At 36.8% G+C, this 18,350-nt stretch overlaps 1 protein-coding gene across 3 annotated transcripts in view; it reads right to left on the bottom strand.

Moving 5' to 3' along the window:
• fam184ab (family with sequence similarity 184 member Ab) overlaps positions 1-8,206 on the bottom strand; it is an 85,329-nt gene extending 77,123 nt beyond the window's left edge. For all 3 annotated transcript variants that reach the window (XM_056764350.1, XM_056764349.1, XM_056764352.1), the window contains exon 1: positions 7,544-8,206. In XM_056764350.1, the coding sequence (XP_056620328.1) occupies positions 7,544-7,723 (180 nt within the window). In that variant the 5' untranslated portion in view covers positions 7,724-8,206. The remainder of the gene's footprint in view (positions 1-7,543) is intronic.
• Positions 8,207-18,350: the final 10,144 nt, after the last annotated feature.

The raw sequence follows: 18,350 nt of genomic DNA, 5'->3' as shown, positions 1-18,350 counted from the left end.
TTACTAGTATTCTAAAAGGTGACAAAACTAAAAAAACGAATGATAGACGGCTACTGTAAACATCTAACTTTGCTCCAAGCAGATGTTTTCTAATCTTGTTTTAGTGACGTTCAGATATTTGGCAGACAAGACATATTTTGCAGTAAAGGTGTGTCTTTAATAATGTATCAACCCTACAGGTGATTTACAGTACAGATATTAAAGACACACTCAGGGTTAAGTGCCTTGCTCAAAGGCACAACGGTAGAAACCAATGGGTTGAATCGCCTGAAGATGTGAACCAACAACCTTTCAATTACCACCATTCTTAAGCAACCAACATTCCAGGGAAGTAATATCAACCGCCAAAGAAAACAAAAAACCTTCTTTTGCTTCCTTTGCTTAATCCTGTTTAGACCAAAGCCAAAAACGTACCCAAAAACCAACAGTTGATTTGGGTGTCAACTGCAATTGTAATCTTGAGGCTCCTTTAAAGTAGACGCCTAGAAAGAGGCGAAAATTCACTTAGAGACATAAAGAACCGATAACAGCATTGCCAACACCATTGTGACACGCACACGGACAGAGAGACAGCTGCATTTGTTTTTAATCTGCCCAACAGTGCCATTACCCAACGGCCTCATATTCATTTACAAAAGCGATGGATCTTCATCTGAACTGAGTCTGTCAGATCTCAGAAGCGTTTACCTTCTGCTTCAAAACACCTGAGGAAAGCAGAATATCTTAATAGTCCAAGCGGAAGCAATAAATTGCAAAAAAATCTCCACTGCAGCCCGCTGTGCCATAGAGTGTCACTTAATGTGAATGAATATAATTAACAGACTTAACTTTCCAAAGTTCCAAGATATCTATAATTACACCATAATGGTTCGGCCAATGCCCACGTTTATTACGTGCTTACATTTGCTTGCCACACTTGATGTTTTACGACTACACCGAAGCGATTAATTTTAGATTAAATCAACAAAGGCGGTGCTTTTAAAATGAATAAAAAACGCAGACTAATCTACAGGTCATCTCAAATGAAAGGAATCTCCTGCAGTGTGTAACTGTTGGACACTCCTTTCGATCAGATATTACAGCAGAATCACTTCATTAGTATTCATAACCGGCCCCGTGTCCAAACGTGTGTACTTTGAAAGTGCATACTGAATTAGAAGTACCTACTTCACCACTGAAACAGTAAAATATTTAGTATGTGTGGGTAAAGAATGGATATCAAGAGTTTGGTTCCAAAATGAGATAACTCGGTTTAAAAAAAAATCAAAATCATAATTATGTTATCATGTTTTTATTGTGTTAGTTAGCTGTATTTATTGGTTATTATCGCTTAAATCAAAACAAACCAACCAGAGTTTGATTGTATTAATTTGAATGCACAATAAAAAACATGATTTTTGAAAACAATGAGTCATCTCATTTTGGAACCAAACTCTTCATATATTGAGAATAAACTGTTTTCATGGTCAGGTTGCTTAACCTATGACATACAACAGCAACAGTGAAAATAATTTTGTGAAATAAAGTGCAATATAACAACAAGAAACTCATTTTGGTGCCTTATTCATTTATAACCTGTATGACTTTCTTTCTTCAGCAGAACACAAAAGAAGGTATTTTGAAGGACCCTGGTATTGGTAACCAAATTACATCAGTCTGTATTGACTCCAAACCACCAAGACATTTCTCAAAATATCTCAAATAGTCAAATACAGGTTTTAAACAGCATGACGAACAAATGAGACACAAACCCCTATAACTCTTTGAATTTGGTGGCTCCCGCGCCTTTAAGTTTCAAAGTAATGCGTACTAAGAAATCTCGGCTGTAACAGCAGACCACTGGGTATTTCTCGCAAATTGTATTTTGGATGGTTTTCTGATCATGGCACAACTCCGGTGAGCCACGTTTCTTTTAGAGAGTTTTGCATCACTTTGTTGCTTGGAACCTTAGCAAACAAAATGTACTGAAGACAGATCGACCAAACCAGCCAAGGAGAACCTCAAGGCAATGAAGGTATAAAGATACCTAAAACAAGTACAAAGAAGAACACTCATTAGATTTAACTGCAGACGATGCTGGAAAACAATGTTACTTAACATACTTCAACTTGACTGCAGGCTAAACATAGTTCTTTTCTAGCCTCAATTCACCAGAGCTACAGGCTATCAGCTAAAAATGTGTGGAGGACTTGAATGAGCTTCTTATCAGTGATTGTGCGTTTACCTTGAGGGCTCTGGCAATTCACTAACGCGAAAAGTTGATTGCCCGCTCGAAGCCGAATCAAGCGAATTGAAAGAAATCATCACAGAGGCCGAATGAAATAACAGCGAGAAAATCAGAGCCTGGATTTCCCATGATCCTTTGCACCTGTTCACACGGGTAGGGTATGACCACACGGGTACGGTATGACCACAACAGAACTTTGCTAATTTGGCTAATAGTTATTAAAAAACATTTTTGCAGTAAAATAGAAATAACTATTTATCAACATTACCTGCGTTTAAAAACATTATAGAAAAATAAAAACTCTGTATTCTTACATTGTTACTGAAACATTTACGCACAGATGCAAAATCCACAGAAAAAAGTATGCCATCTGGGATCCTTTGACATCCTATTTTCAACATACTATGATTTGGGAGACACTCATTATAATCTTGCCTTGAACTATACAAAAAGGAAAGAGAGAGAAAATGCCAGAGTGGATTTAAGGCGTAAGGTGTTGAAGACAACAAATATTATCACCCTTTGATGTGACAGTCAAATACATCCTACAGTGATGTAAAATCTCATGCAATGCCTAAGCGTGCCAAAAGCAAAAGTGAAGGGGAGACCCCGCATAAAACACAGAAAAATCAGTCTGACAGCTCTGATGAATGAAGAGACGCCTGCCGTCCACCGGGTCTCGTTGATCAGTGGAGGTCTGAATGAGGCGAATCAACCTTCACATCAGACACACTTCCTCCCACGACAAACCTCTGCACAACCAAAAAGCAATTTCTTTATTTCCACCGTATAAAGAACAAGAAACGAATTTGTGCCGCCAGCAGAAGACGGATGAAAGTATTCTTTGATCTCCAGTCTTCCCAACCCTGTCCTGACTGCTTTTACCGCCCCTCTATCCCGGTCGGGTGATGACAGAAGAGGCTGCGCAGAGGAGACAACAGGAACCCGGCGGCACAGGGCTTTAGGGAGTTTAACCATCCTCTCCTGTCGACACTGACCTGCTACAATAATGCACACGCAGCTTCTTCATCCCCTGGGCTTTTCCAGCCCAGGAAAAAACCCCAGTGAGTCTGTTGCACTGACAGAAACATCGATTTTTTTAAAAGCCCTGACGGAGCCAACACGAATGCCTTTCTCTTCATCGCACAAGTGAGACGGTGGTTAGGTACATGTCTGAGTTCGTCTGAGACTTGAAAATGCTCGCGTGAAAATGGAACCCATGTCGTTATTTATGTACCTTTATGTTGTTACAAATCCCAATGATTCTTTATGCTCGGAAAAGGAGACTGAGGTAGAATGTTAAAGGGATTGAATCTCGGTCACCATTCGCTTTTACTGTATCGAAATGAAATGAAGGTGAATTGTGAGGAAGGCACAGAGGAAGAAAGTCGGTTAAAAAAGAAGCCAAAAGCCTCATTGACTGTAAGCATAACTAATCTAACAACTGCAGATGGTTTTATCCGCATCTAGATGCACGGAAAAGGTCAAAGCAAAAAGAAAAGCAAAATCTCTTTCAATTCGCTTCTTCCACACGGTCCGGGGAATGTTCATTAAAATATAAAACAGAATCTTGAGCATTTTAGATGCTCAGAATGGGTACAAATGACCATGCGGCTCAAAGGCAGCAGAAGAGAAAGCCGTGCTAAAACATTCATTTCCATGTGCTTTGAAGTAGATCACAGCTCCATTTATATGAACATATAAAAACGACCATTTACTGGCATGAAAACACAGCCGTTTTAATATTGCGACGAGGCTGTTAAATTATGCAAATGTGGGGTTAAAAGATCCAAGCTTTCAGAGAATCATCTCCGCTGATTATAGCGCATGACAGAAATGCAAGCGAGCCTGACTTTATTGTTGGGGATTTCAAATCAAATGTATATTTCATTTGTTTTTATTCATTTGGTAAGTAGCCATTCAGTTTGTCAGATTATGTACTGTACTGTTAGCTAGTCTATATATGATGTATATAATACACAATCTTGACCTTGACTAACTGTACATTTTCCATTATATATGCAAGTAAAAAAGGTTTAAGGAAATAAATATTAAAGGTCCGATTTATGAAATTTAGCGGCATCTAGTGGTGAGGTTACGCATGGCAACTAACGGCTTACTCCACCGTTCACCCCTTCCTTTCTAAGCACTACTGTGGCTGACACGGGACTAAGATGTTTTCACATTTTCGCTTCTTTGCCAAAGGAGAAAACGTATTTACGAAACGCGCTCTGTCGAGCAGTTTGTCCTTTAAGGGCTACTGTAGAAACAACATGGTGAATTCCATGCGGTGCATGTAGATAAAAATAGCTCATTCAAAGGTAATAAAAACATAACACTTCATTATGTAAAGTCTTTATACACCTTTGAGGACACAGTTATGTATATTATAATGCATATCTGTCAAAAGATCCTCCTCAACATTACACATTTGTCAATACTAGGCCTTCCCACACAATCTTACAATGCTACAACAACTCACCTCCCTATTCAGTCTGACAATAAAATATTCATATTTCCACTAATACAGCGACTTTATGATCCATTTTACCCATAATGTGCTCATCTGAGTGAGGTCAAAAAGGCTGTAAAAATTCAAAACAAGTTCTGTGAAGGTTAATATGACTTTTCTGCTACATTTGCACAATTACAGCTGGGTCTTATCATTTGGCTCAATTTATTTTGCTTCCTTTTATTCTACAGTCAAAGGTGATACGTTTAGGAAATTGGATTTATAGAGGAAAAAAAAGATTTACTTCTAGCAAAACGAGGCTAGCAGCAAGTTAAATGGTCATTGTAACAAAGAAATCTCCCCAAACAAAACAGAAGAAAGAGACCGTGAACTGATGTACAGTACAGGTAGGTGTGGCAGTTGTGGCCATACTGTAATTTTTTTCTAATATAATAAATATAAAAATGGACATACAAGACAACGGCAATAAATGTGCATGATTGTTGCTGATTAACTAAAAACACATAAAAAAAGTTTCATATGCCTTAAGGCTCGATGTTGCTAGACTCGCTACAGTATATTGGTGCAGAAGGAAGTAACACTCCCATAAACTACAATTCCCTAACAAGGCTACTTAGTGCTTTGAGCTACTGTAAGCGTGCAGTGCTACTTCTATGCGTTATCAAAACAAGCAAGCCGTTCCCTTAAGAAAACACTGCTTACACAGTCCTGCACCCTTGTGCCCTGGGCTTCTACCATCTGCTGTGCAGTACCGCCTGCGTCTCTCCAGATAATGCAAGAATCATTTTAACCCCTGGATCATGACACACGCAAGCTCTCTCCCACGCCATGAGTTCACACTGACTTCACACAAGAGGCTGCATGGAACGAAAGCACCTTCCGGTAGGGCAGAAACGACTACACGTTGGCCCCTGACGTGCTTTCGCACTTTACAATGTGTGTCTCAGGATCAGATAAAATACAGAATTGTGATAAAAAATGTAGGAAACGTGACGTCAAATGTCTGCTACTGTACATGGAAAGTTAGTCATACCGGGCCTCAATTCTCCATTATGTATATGATGTGATTATGTTACATAACACATAGGAATCCATCTCAGTAATGGTTTGATGCAATCTATATGCAAGGGATATGGTCTGACTCTCATTCGGAAAATCACAGCTGTATATATAAAGACTTTCAACGGATGCATTATATCGTGCAGAATACATTAACAGCTTGACTAAAAATCATAACGTCGGGCACCATTTTTCTACTTTATTGGGAAATAGCATTGGTTTGACAGTTGTGCAGTTGTTGTGGAGTTAGCACAGTTTGTTTTACTCAATATCTCCATTAACGTTTCTTTCAAGTAAAATCGAATTAATAAAACGAAGGAAAAGGTGGAGGGCAATTTACTACAGGCAGTTACAAAATTAGTACAAATTTGTTCCCTTCAATATCACGCGAATCATTTCTGGCCTCGAGTATAGGCTGTAAAATTGAAAGTTATTATTTGATCAAATTTATTAGAAGGTGGGTTATGAACCTTCCAGTAAACTGTACACCCACAAGATGACAAATTAGAAAAACAAACTTCTAAAGATTTCTGCCACCTCTCAATGAAGACGATCATAAGAAGACTAGCTAAAAACACATTTGTGTGAATAGCATCTATTGTTTTGCACAAACAGTCTCCAGGGGGTAATTGAATTGCTGCCTAACCCTTTAGGAGATTATTGATACCCGATAGGAGGCCTGGGACCATCTGGAGGTTCTTGTTCTGAGACGGGAAAGGCCAGGATAGATCCGGGAGACTGTGTTCAGTTTCATTACGTCAATCAAATTAAACTGAAGTTTCCAACATACTAGTCCAGGTGAGGATGGGAATGACATTGAGCTAAGGCACTTCATCTGAGAGGCATAAAATGTCTTCTTTGGTGCTTTGCAGAAGATAGGATGTCATACAGGTTTGAAATGACAAGAGGAAGAGAAATTAATGATAGAATTTTCATTTTTGGGTGAACTATCCCTTTAAGAAGACCCTTTTTTCCAAAGCAATGCATACATTTTTTAAACACAGTTAACACTACAATAAGAATACACTGTGTTACAGATTAGTACTAGTTGACATAGAGTCATTTGTCATATGTTGCTACAGTATTGTCTATATTACAAGTTTCAATTGCTAATCAGATCCATGCAAATATCGTAAATGAAAGCAAATCCTCTGCATGCATTTTTGATGATACATCAATTCTCAGGTCTCACATAAAGCTATAACACCGTGACCTGGGTGCCCATGTTTAATGACAGTCTGACGGCTGCATCGATACCTTGCCTAGTGCTGTAATCTCATTTATGGCCTTCTTTTGACATCATCTTAGTCAACCTAACTACACAAGATCACACTGTACATAGACTCAAACGCCTTTGCGGAAGAACACAAAAGTTTTGATATGATTCTTCACAACACCTGGTCCCTAGAGGCTCTGTGCTAAACTATACTCTGATTGTATACTCTGGTCTCTCGCTCATTAAATATAATTGGTCATATTTCACAATTTTTTGTGTGAGAAAATAAAACCTTGTTGCATAAAAGAGAAGGAGGCCTCTTTTAAAAGAAACTGACTTGGTGCTACAGGAGAGATTGATAAATGAAGTCAAGACTCAATAATTATGTCACAATTTAAAAGCACTGAATAACTTTATGATGTCATTATGCATTTGCTTGCATATCACATAACGTAACCTGGTTTAAATCCAGCCTGGATTCATTTGGACCGGGATCTCTCCAGCTCCCCTCCAATTACGCGCATAGCGCAACCTGCGTTACGCATCTCCACAAAGCGCACAAGATTACCTTGGTCAACTGTGCTATCTTCTTGCTCATCTTCAGGTGGAGGTCTTGTGTGTACTCGAGGGTTAAACCCGACGGGAAGGACGTGTTGGTGGATGTTGAAGTGCTGTTATATTTCCCCGTTCCAGTCGATGCGCTGCCAGCGGGGTTGTAGTAATGCTGCCAGCCCGCTCCAGTCGCCATCTTCACGATATTATTGTACTTTGACTGTAATATAAAAAAATGAATGGTAAAGGCAGATGGCTGACGATCTACTTCTTTTCTCCGATGCCGACAGATAAAAAATAAATACAGTGACAGTCAAGGCGTTAATCCGTAAGAGTCATTATTTTATCCGGATTAAGATCGCCACATCGTCTGCTCGCATTGCAGTCTGTTATTAACAAAATCAAGAGAACAGTCTGAAGCGAGAGACACCGCACATTCTGTCGATTTACTTGCCGCTTTTCAGAAATGGACACGGTACATCAGGTGCACTGAACATTTCTGAAGAGCCGCGCGGCGCGTTTAAAAGGCCGTCCGCGCGTCCGATGCGCGCGTTAGAGCGCCGGGTTACTGTAGAAAGCGAGAGCCGGTCCAGGTGCGATCCGGGTTCGAGGCATTTCTGTCGGACCGCGCGTGTCCGCTGGCGTCTGTGCGGTGCTGCTGCACTGCTGCTCGAGAGTCTGTTACCATGGATCGTCTCAACAGTTTACATTATGCCAGTGACGTCAGTTCCGTTGTCCCGCCTCCCCTCTGTTCTCTTCTTACGGAGGTGTGATGCAATTTGAAGTATCTAAAAAAAGGATTTTTGCTTCATTCTTTCTGAAAATGTCCTGACAGGGAGGTGAACATATATTTTTTCTTAAAATGTAAAGCTATTGGCTCAATCCCTGCTTTAGGTAAAACAAATTATAATAATTGTGCAAGTCATTTGATGTCAGTTTAATGCCATTTAAAATAGACTGTAATACTGACTGACTTATTCTTAAACATGCTGAACGTTATTTGAATGTGCTATTTATTTTAGGACAGGAATTGCCTGTTGATAAAAAGTCAGGATATATTTAAAGGGGTGGTCCACCCAGAAAGGACATTTTCGTCATCATTTCCTCACCCTCTTGTCATTTTAAACATGTATTAAGTGCTTTCTTCTGCATAACACAAAAGAAGATATAAGTGATTGACTTGTATTGGTTTTGTGTCCATACAATATATGTCAATGTGGACCAACGTTCAAACTGATGACAGAATTTTCATTTTGGGGTGAACTATACCTTTAATGGTTATAATGAGTATTGTATCGGTTTTAAAGGAAACTATAATGGTCTTTGTGTCTGTATTGGAATACAGTTTAATTCTATTGATGGGATGTTATAGAAGAAGGGAAGCAAAGGAACACTTTCAAATCATATACACAAGGCCAAAATTACATTACATTATTACAACGATTGCACAAAACGTGGTTATTGATGAGACTTTTGAAAAAATATTGAGGAATGAGTCATTTAGAAAAGCAGTATTGCAATAGTCAGTTGATAAACTTTATCCTGTCATTCTACAATTTCCCTGCATTTTTCAGGATATATGATACTGAATTGGTTTGTTTTGGTTCTTGTGGTGTGGATTACACCTATGGTGTTGTTAGCTTCAGGAAGCCATGTTTATTAAGAATGCTAAATAATATCACCTTCGTGGCATAACAAAATGGTTGGACGCGTTCATGCATTTAGTTGATAGTAAGCTCATTAGAAAAAATTGTTTCAAAGCCTAAAAGGAGAACTGAAGTTTGAAAAAGTTTGGATTTGGCACAGTGTTCTTGTTGTAACGCTTAATGTATGCTGATGTTTGTCGAAAAAAAGCACAGGGAAACACTCTTCCAGTCTCTCTTTCTCCAGGGCTTCATTAAATACGAAAGAGTGCACACACTGCTAGCGAAAAAATGTTGCCTCGCCACACTTCTGTTCCTCCTTGAGTTGGAAACACATTCCACCCAAACGGAAGCACATAATGTAAAACAAATGAGAAATCCAAAGGAAATAATATACTGCAAATTAGAACTACTACGCAGACGGAAAATATTACACTTCATAAACTACAAAATAATAACACATACGCCATTCTTCTGCTGAGTGGTGCATGCAAATCTCACCTCTTCACTCAAGGGGTTTGCACATAAATCACAGTTACAAACATTCACTAGTTTGGTTGTGATCATCCTGGTTTTCTGCAACCTTAGACGGTCTTAAAAGGTTCATATGGGATTTCAAAAGGAAAAGTGCAATGCGTGGGACATACAAATACATCATATATACTAGATATCAGAATTTGCCCCAGTTACAAATAATGGTATGATTCTTCTTTTCAATTTTCATTTATTTCAGATGAATCAGACTGTCCTTGACACAAAGGGCAACGCATTCAAGAGTTGCTAGGCGATGTGTTGCTTAATCTCTCAGCCGATGAAACGTAAGGAGAACAAGATGACTAAATATAGCTCATAATAATGTTTTCCCTGTGCATGTATTTCAAAGATTTCTAGAAGATATTTTCTGTACAAGAGCCGTGTTGGATTTTTAATGCATACCCGCTGTAAAGCCAATGGGTAAAGGTGGTCTCCTCGACTAGCCAGGGTGGGATTTTTTATATATCGAAACAAATCATATCAGCATGGAAATACATTAACAAAAAGATTCCGGAAAGATATGTATCGATCACACTCTTCATTATTCACAGGAGCGTGTGATAAAATAGATAACATAAGTGGCTCCATTTCTATCTGAGAGAGGCGGTAAACCTGGTATCCTCCTCACCTGTCGAGTCTCATCAGAGCATCCTCACTCCTGTAATCAAGCAGAGTGGCTATTTCCCTGTCATCTACAGCGAAGAAAATTATACATACAAGAGCCTGATAAGCAGCATTCTGAGATCCTGTCAGGGCAGGTTGCCACTCAGCGTGGTTTTCATTTCCCACGCAGGTGGTCTGTGAAGATTTCAGCTTTGAAAAGACGAACGCTTGTATTTTAGTTCTTTAAACGTTAATTGTCTTTTTGTTTCTCATTATTAAAGGCAGTTTTTTAAATCGCTTTGTTGATTTTTATTATTTTAAGTTGTAGGCAGACTAGAGTCATCTCCATTGGTCCACGTCTAATTCAGAGGGGAAATGGACTCATTCCAGTCCGACTGTGAGAAGGCATGTCTGCATTGGCATCAAGAGAGGTTCTATACTCTGAGAAAAACACATAAGGTATATTTTAGTAAAAAGTCAGATGGATATAATATAGGTCCAATTAGGACAGCTTAAATTAGGCCTACCAAAGAACTATTACGCTACAGAGAAACAGTACTCAAATAAAGCATTTAATATTATGTATTAAAGCAATAATGTCATTATTTTGAAGTGCGTTCTAATTGAAATACTAGTTTAATATACATTTTTATGATCATTATGAAGAAAAAATATATATTTTCCCTGTCCCCCTATATTTTTTACTTGTGGATTTTGACGCATTTCCGAGTGAACTGATGAGAAAAATAGCGTCTTTCGTCTTTTTTTGCTGTTTGATTGGACGTACAACAATAACCGTTCACTTTGAACTGAAACTGGCAGAAGACTGACGATTGAAGAGAAGGGGATGCTCCGCCCAAGCCTTTCAACATTAAGATGGATAGTCATCACGGAAGTGCATTTTCAGATTTTAACTAAAGATTATGAGAGCACACACATTTAAAGAAAAGAATGACCCACATTGATAAACTATTTACAATAAATGCTGCAAAATTTCATGTAAAATAGGCATTGCAATTTAGAAGTTCACTGGGACTTTAAATTGTTAATGGATTTAATCAATTAATTTATGCACCACAAAATTCTTAAAATTCACAAAAGAAATTTTACTGGGAATTCAATGTTATTTGAATGCATTTTGAGGAAGAAAAAAGTGCAAGAAGTTCAGTTAAATATTTCATGTATATTTCATCATGCTGATCATAGGTCCACATCAGTCATAAATAATGGACTGCATTGCTCTTACAGTTTTGGTGTTGTTTCACTTTAAAACATGTAGAGAAAGAATGGTATATAGCTTTTTTATTTAGTAAGGACCATTACATTTAGCAAGACCATTACAATTAAATAAGGAAAGACTTTTAAATAAATTAATAGAATCAAGATATTTAATAAAGATGAGGTTTTGTGTGCAAATGTGTTTTATTTAATGTGCATATTATTCCTTAAAAACTCATAAACCCAAGTATTTCATTAAATAATGAAGGAAATGTGAAAACTGCTTTAGGTCAGCTCATGTACAGTAGATGCACACACACATGTTTCTGCTGTGGCTGGATTAATTCATACATATTCATGTTTTATTTGTGATCTCATGGTCGATCCACGTGACTCCTCTTGGCACATCATCAAACAATGGGGTGATGAGAGCTTCTCTTCTGCTTAAATGCAAGTGCTGAGGCTTTGCATTCCAATGCAGTTCTGGTGTCTCTCCAGAGATCTGGAGTCAGCATCTATAAAATAGGAAGAGAAAATAATTGAAGTAATGTAAGAAAGATTATGAAATGAAAGCTAAAATAATGACTGGCAAACTTACATAATTGTTATACCAAGAGGTCCATTGCACTGAAATAACATCGTGATTTGATAAAAGTGGTCGAATTGGCCAAAAGACCTGATCTGGGTTTTAAGCAACGTCGAGGATCTTAACCCCATCAACTGATGGCTGAAAACGGCCATTATTTAGCACCTCTCCCCAGGGTACTGAAGAAATTGCACAATTCATTTAAAGTCTCGGCCGAGATGTCACAGCGTGTCTTGACATCAGTCCATTCAATTAATTCTGTCCACAAAGAAACATTACCTGCCTCTGGCACGACTCCATTTTCAGTTTCACCGTCATGGACTGATTGTGGATAGTTGACAAATTAAATGGACAGGCACGTTTTAAAGGTTTTAGGGTTATATTTATAATACATAAATTATAGTACATAGGTTTAAATGTACAATATATGGGTAGTCACTCACTACAGTGAATCATTTTCAGGGTTTCTTTATCATCAAGTCAGTAATGGATACAAAAAAGCAATACGTCGAGTAAAAACATGATTTCAAGTTAATTTAATAACCTTTAACCTTTTGTGACAACATGCCCCATAAAATCACTGCTAGAGAAAACAAGCGTCTGGTCTGATTAGACTTAAGGTTTATCCACATGATACTTGTATTATACGTATCGTATACAGTACATATCCTTCCGAAACATCGGATGTCCAACGTTTTTCAGCTAATGGAAAAAAACACTATACTTTTTAAATAATGAAATGCTGTGCTGTCAAAGTTGACATGCACTTTTTTAATAGTTTTATTGGTTTGATTTTTGCAAAACCTAGTGACAAACATAAAGGGTGACTTCTAATAATGATTTATGACACAAAATAAAAATCACTAAATATGGAGATACAGGGTTTCAGAAGAACATCAGCGAAATACATTATGCATGTGACATCTTGCCCCAATCCCTACTCTATGTAAAGTTTATTTAACACTAATATTAAGATCTTATTGGCTTTTTTGAGGTTGAAAAATGATTATAGATGATATACATCTAATCAGGTTTCCCAGTTATTTTGAGGTCACAAATGTAAATGCATAAATAATGAAGAAGAAGGTTTTTTAGTTTTAGTTGAGGGATGCTGTTTTTGCTTGTAAACCCTTGAAATATTCACGACCCATGGTTTAAAATTATAGCATATAAATGCGCTTTTCCTCTCAATCGCAAGAACAGTGAAGTGTGTTTCAGGCCAAGAGTGACCTGAATAAATCTGGAAAAATCAGTCACGTGGGCCCTGAGGTGATGCACTTGTTGACCGTACACAGAGGCGTTCGGCTGCCCTGGACACATGCACGCTCCTAAACCACTGCGGGACATTTAAAACACTAGCAGAAAACTGAATGAGTAATCACCAGTCATCCCGCTGAAGGAAAGTAGGAAAATTATAAATAATAAATACAACTGAATACAATTTTCAAAGTTGAACATTCTTCTGCAGATGATGTGTAATGGGACCTATTGACATCTAAAATGAGCCTCAACTTCAGCTCCTATGACCCCTGTGCCTTGAGACTGCACAGTGATATTAAGCAAACAAATAAAAAACATTTAAAGCACAAAATATTTATTTTCTGTAAATATGTCCAAAAGCAGAAGCGGTTGTTGAAAAAAAGTTTGGTCTCTATAATGCAGTGTAAGGTCTTTGTAGACCGCACTATACCCTGCCAGTTGAGCCAAGCAGTTAAACTGCCACCTTAACAGTTGATTTGTATGAAACAGCTCAGCAGACGGCCATAAACGCTGTTCCTAAAATGAAATGAGCAACCGATGAGGACACCTGCATTTGTTCTATGTCGCAGAAAGTTAAAACAAATTCTCAACCCGAAGCAAAAGTTACGCACCTGCAGGTTGCACAACAGACAGTTTTTCCCTTAAATCGCGAAAATACTGGACATGTCACTAGAACATTTTGTTACCTCAAGTATGTATTTTTACCTAGTGTAAATTTCTTTGTAGCGCAAGGAGTCTGCTGGTTTTTTATACCCATCATGCTTTGCAGGATGCACTGTGTCCATGGACCAGGCAATCATGAACATGGTTTAAAGAGATAGTTCACCCATAAAATGAAAATTCTTTCTCCCCTGCAAACCTGTATGACTTTCCTTCTTCTGCAAAACACAAAAAATATATTTGAAGAATGCTGGTAACTAAACAACATCAGCCCTCATTGACATCCATTATATAGTCACAAAACCAGTGAGACATTTCTCTAAATATCTTCTATTGTGTTTCACTGAAGCAAGGGTCATTTATAGGTTTAACATAATAAATTATGTCAGTTTGAATAAAAAACATCAGCAAATGATGCAAATGATGCAAAGTGTAAAAATATTTGGTGGTAAATGCTTCATCTAATCCTCTAATCTGTGCATTGAACACAAACACAGACTCTGAAAAGCTTGCACAGGTTTAAAGTGATGTACAAAAACCCAAATGTATAGCATTCTTAGCTCAAAGCCATGAAAAATTGCAATAAAATATTAAACTCATTCGACTATTACACCAGCTTTACCCCCAAAGAGAAATACAAGCACATAAACATTTTGCATACAAATACAGACACTATTTTATTACTCCTGCAGCCTCTTTCTATTTATAGCATTCTCATGCAGATGTTCTGGAACATACACAATTTGTTTAATTCTAAAATGAGCTTTGGATTAAAGCCTCAGTAGGTATATAACACGGTTTTACTCATTCCTCCCCCCTCCACACATCTGTCCTCTATCATCACGTGTTCGATAAGAAATCAATCCATTTTACTCTCATATCATCTTATTTTCCATATGACGGATAATGACGGCTCCTCTACAAACCCAAATCACAAATGCAAATCCCCTTTAATTCCCAGACAATCCGCACTACTGCAGAACCAGATGTTTGCTGGTTTTCAGGCTGGATTTCGTGAATAATCACTGACAATCTGAGCAATGATTCACTTCTCATGCTGTGAATGGATCAAGCTTTGAATCGAAATGAAAAGGTCAAAATAACAGTAGTTATTATCACAACATCACATATAGGAAACATGGAATTAAAACGTTGTAAATTAAACATGAGATCCTGTTTATTTGTATGATGTAATGTATGTAAATGAAGTTATAATTAACAGTGCATTAATAATGATATACAATAATAACAATAATAATTATGTTTTGAAATCTGCACGGTGCAATATTAAAAATAAAGTAACAAATCATATGAGGAATGTCTCACTTGCTCTAAAGGACGGAGAGAAAAAAAACATAAAATCAATAAAGCTGGAAATGATGATGTTTAGGATGACACTTGGTGGAACAAAAACAAACTGGAAAAAGCTCATTGTGGCAAATAATGTCAAGATTTTGGAGATGTGACTGTTTGAATGTGTTACGGGTCAAAACAAACGGGACTGATAATAAAAACAGTCTGGAAAGCATGTATTGGTATTTGAAATGAATTAATCAGATCAAAGTTTTTACAGTAAAGGAGTGAAGAAATAATTTCAATTAATGAAACAACGATTCCTTGCATGTGAAATAAAATAACACATGGCACTGCTTCACAATAAATAATTTCATAACTGAGCATAATAATTCTAACAGATATCAAGATATTTTTTTTCTATTTTGTAAGGATTTGCTGTCATCTAGTGGTATAAAGGTGTTTTGGTTTGCAACTGGCTCAAGTCAAAATAGACCTTCAATTTTACTGACAATATTCATGCTCTTAAGGAGTTTTAATAAAATGATATAAATATATTATTATATAAATATATTATCTAGCTTATCTTAAAATTTGCATTAAATAAATCACGAAACAGTTGTATATTGTCTTCAGTACAGACAAGCTCACTATGAGAATGCCTTGTAGGAATTCTTCAAAAGTTGCATAAAGTAAATACACTATTAGTAAAAGACACTGTAAGCAGATGAATGAAGGTAAAGAAAAGCTCAAACTGTATATTTTCTGTCGTTCTATAAGCTACCTGCTAAAGCACATTATGGCAGAACAAATACATTTGTCAATATGAATTTTTGATTGGTTGTAATATTAAAAAAGGTTCCCAGCTTTGTTGTCCCTTCTAACTCACTCTTAATGGCTCTTAAAAGCTCATTTAAAAAGAGCTCAAAAGGTTCTGGGTTCAAATGTACTCAGCATTATGCCCTTCAGCACAGGTTTCTATAATAAGGCTACTGTAGGTTTTCTTGGCTAAAGGTCTCCAACAAATGAATAATTATCTCCATTAGCAAAGTGTGGAAGTAAATGAATCAAATCATGCTCTAAAACTTCTGAAACTTGGGTGCATTTATGCAAGCAGGCAAAAACTGCACTCATCGCGTGACATATGACTTATACATTTTCCTTTTTAAAAGCCTCATTACATCATATAATAGGCAAAGAGGTTTAAGCCTCATTAAACTTAATTTGGATATTTTCTGCTGATGCATGCATGATATTAAAGAATGTTCCTGTTTTTGGTACAGAGTTCCAGACGTCTCCGACTATATTTTAGCATTCTATATTGTTTTTTTGTTTTTAATATGAGACTGATCAAATGACACATTTTCAGTGCTAAATGATGCCTTTCAATAGGCAAGAAAAATAACAAAAGGGATCTCAATTGTTTCTCATGGACAACATAAAAACAGGGAACATATTTGCTTAAAACAGCTATCCACGTTTATTTTCGTAACTGTTCTTCCAAAAAATCCTAGAAAATACTGTGTAAAGAAGAACCTCAGTTAAGTCTCCTGAAAGTCAAAGCTGTGCTTTGTGCATTTCGACTGAAGCTTTAAATCATTTTGAATGAAGATGTGAGAAGGACCTGTCATGTCATTTCAGATGTGAAGTCCTACTAAATCTCTTTGCATCTCCGGTAGCTCGATTTCTCACTGCATGAACACAGCGTGCTAAGTGACCTGCAGATGAACTGAAAGCTCTTTGAAGGGAACGTGAGAGGTTTGGCGAGTCAGAGTTCTAGTCGTTGCACAGTCTTGCGTAATGTTTGGTAAGAACCTGGGGTTACATCATCCTAAATCAGGTTCTGAAGTTAAACCCTAACGTCTTGTGAATGGAGAATGAATAATTCATGTTTTGTTTAATTTTATATGTATGACTCATGTGGAAGGAATTGCGAAGACAAAAATCACACTCAAAACACCCTACAAGGGCAAATGATGGCAATGAAATAATGGAAATGTGGAAACTGCATGTGCGATAGTTTATCATTCATTTTCATCTCAGTAATATTTAAACTGACCCTGCCTTTGGGACAGAAAAAATGTCAGCTGTACATGTAAATTAATGGCAAAATAATTGGTAACAGACATCTTTTAATTAAATTTCTTGCAAACTGCATCTGACCATTTGGTGTCTGATTAATCTGATTAAACATGCAATTTCCTTTATATTTTTATTAATTAGACTTATATATTTTTTGATTTATGCCACTTATATATTTATTTTAGAATGTTTATATAAAAATGATTCATGTGGCTTCGAAAATATCAGAAAAATTAACAGTTATATTATCATTTAACAATTTTTTCAGTGGGACATCCCAACAGTTAGTCTTAAAATGTACATTTATTATTCAAGTTTATTTAATGAAAAAATAAGTATTTAATAAAAAAGTATATTTTTAATATACACTTAATAATTTTCGGTTAATTCTAATAGAAATATTTTAATTACTCACATTAACCTACTTTTTTTCATTTACAGAATTTAAACAGTATATTTAAAAATTACTGCTACATTTTTTGAGTGTAGATGTAGAAAAATACAGTGTAGATGAGTTTTTCAATAAAGATGCAATTCATGCCATGGCCACCAGGGGGTACACACTCCCCACAAACTGCTAAAATATGTCCAAAAACTGGATGAAGTTAGAAGTTAAATATAATGGAATTTTGTTGCCAGCAATCTGAATATTTGCCCCTCTCTCTGCCTTTCCGGTAAATGTAGAAAGGACACAAAAAGTAACAGTATTCTTTTAGAAGATTACTACCTGATTAACCTTTGCTGTTTTTCGCTTCTTTACAAATCAATGGGATATTGATTAAGTTTTTCGAGAACTATCTGGAATTAAATCGGATTAAATCAAGGATGTGAAAGAGTCCATCCAAGGATTTAAGGCAGACTTTTATTTATTCTAATCTCAACACTTGTGTTTCTTTGTGAATTGCAAATGTTCATTTACTTCGGACACATTTTGTCCCAAGTTA

Source organism: Triplophysa dalaica, chromosome 13, assembly GCF_015846415.1.
Source record: "Triplophysa dalaica isolate WHDGS20190420 chromosome 13, ASM1584641v1, whole genome shotgun sequence".
Classification (NCBI taxonomy): Eukaryota; Metazoa; Chordata; class Actinopteri; order Cypriniformes; family Nemacheilidae; genus Triplophysa; species Triplophysa dalaica.
Note: the sequence above shows the minus strand (reverse complement) of the source record. Positions and strands in the feature narration are given on the sequence as shown.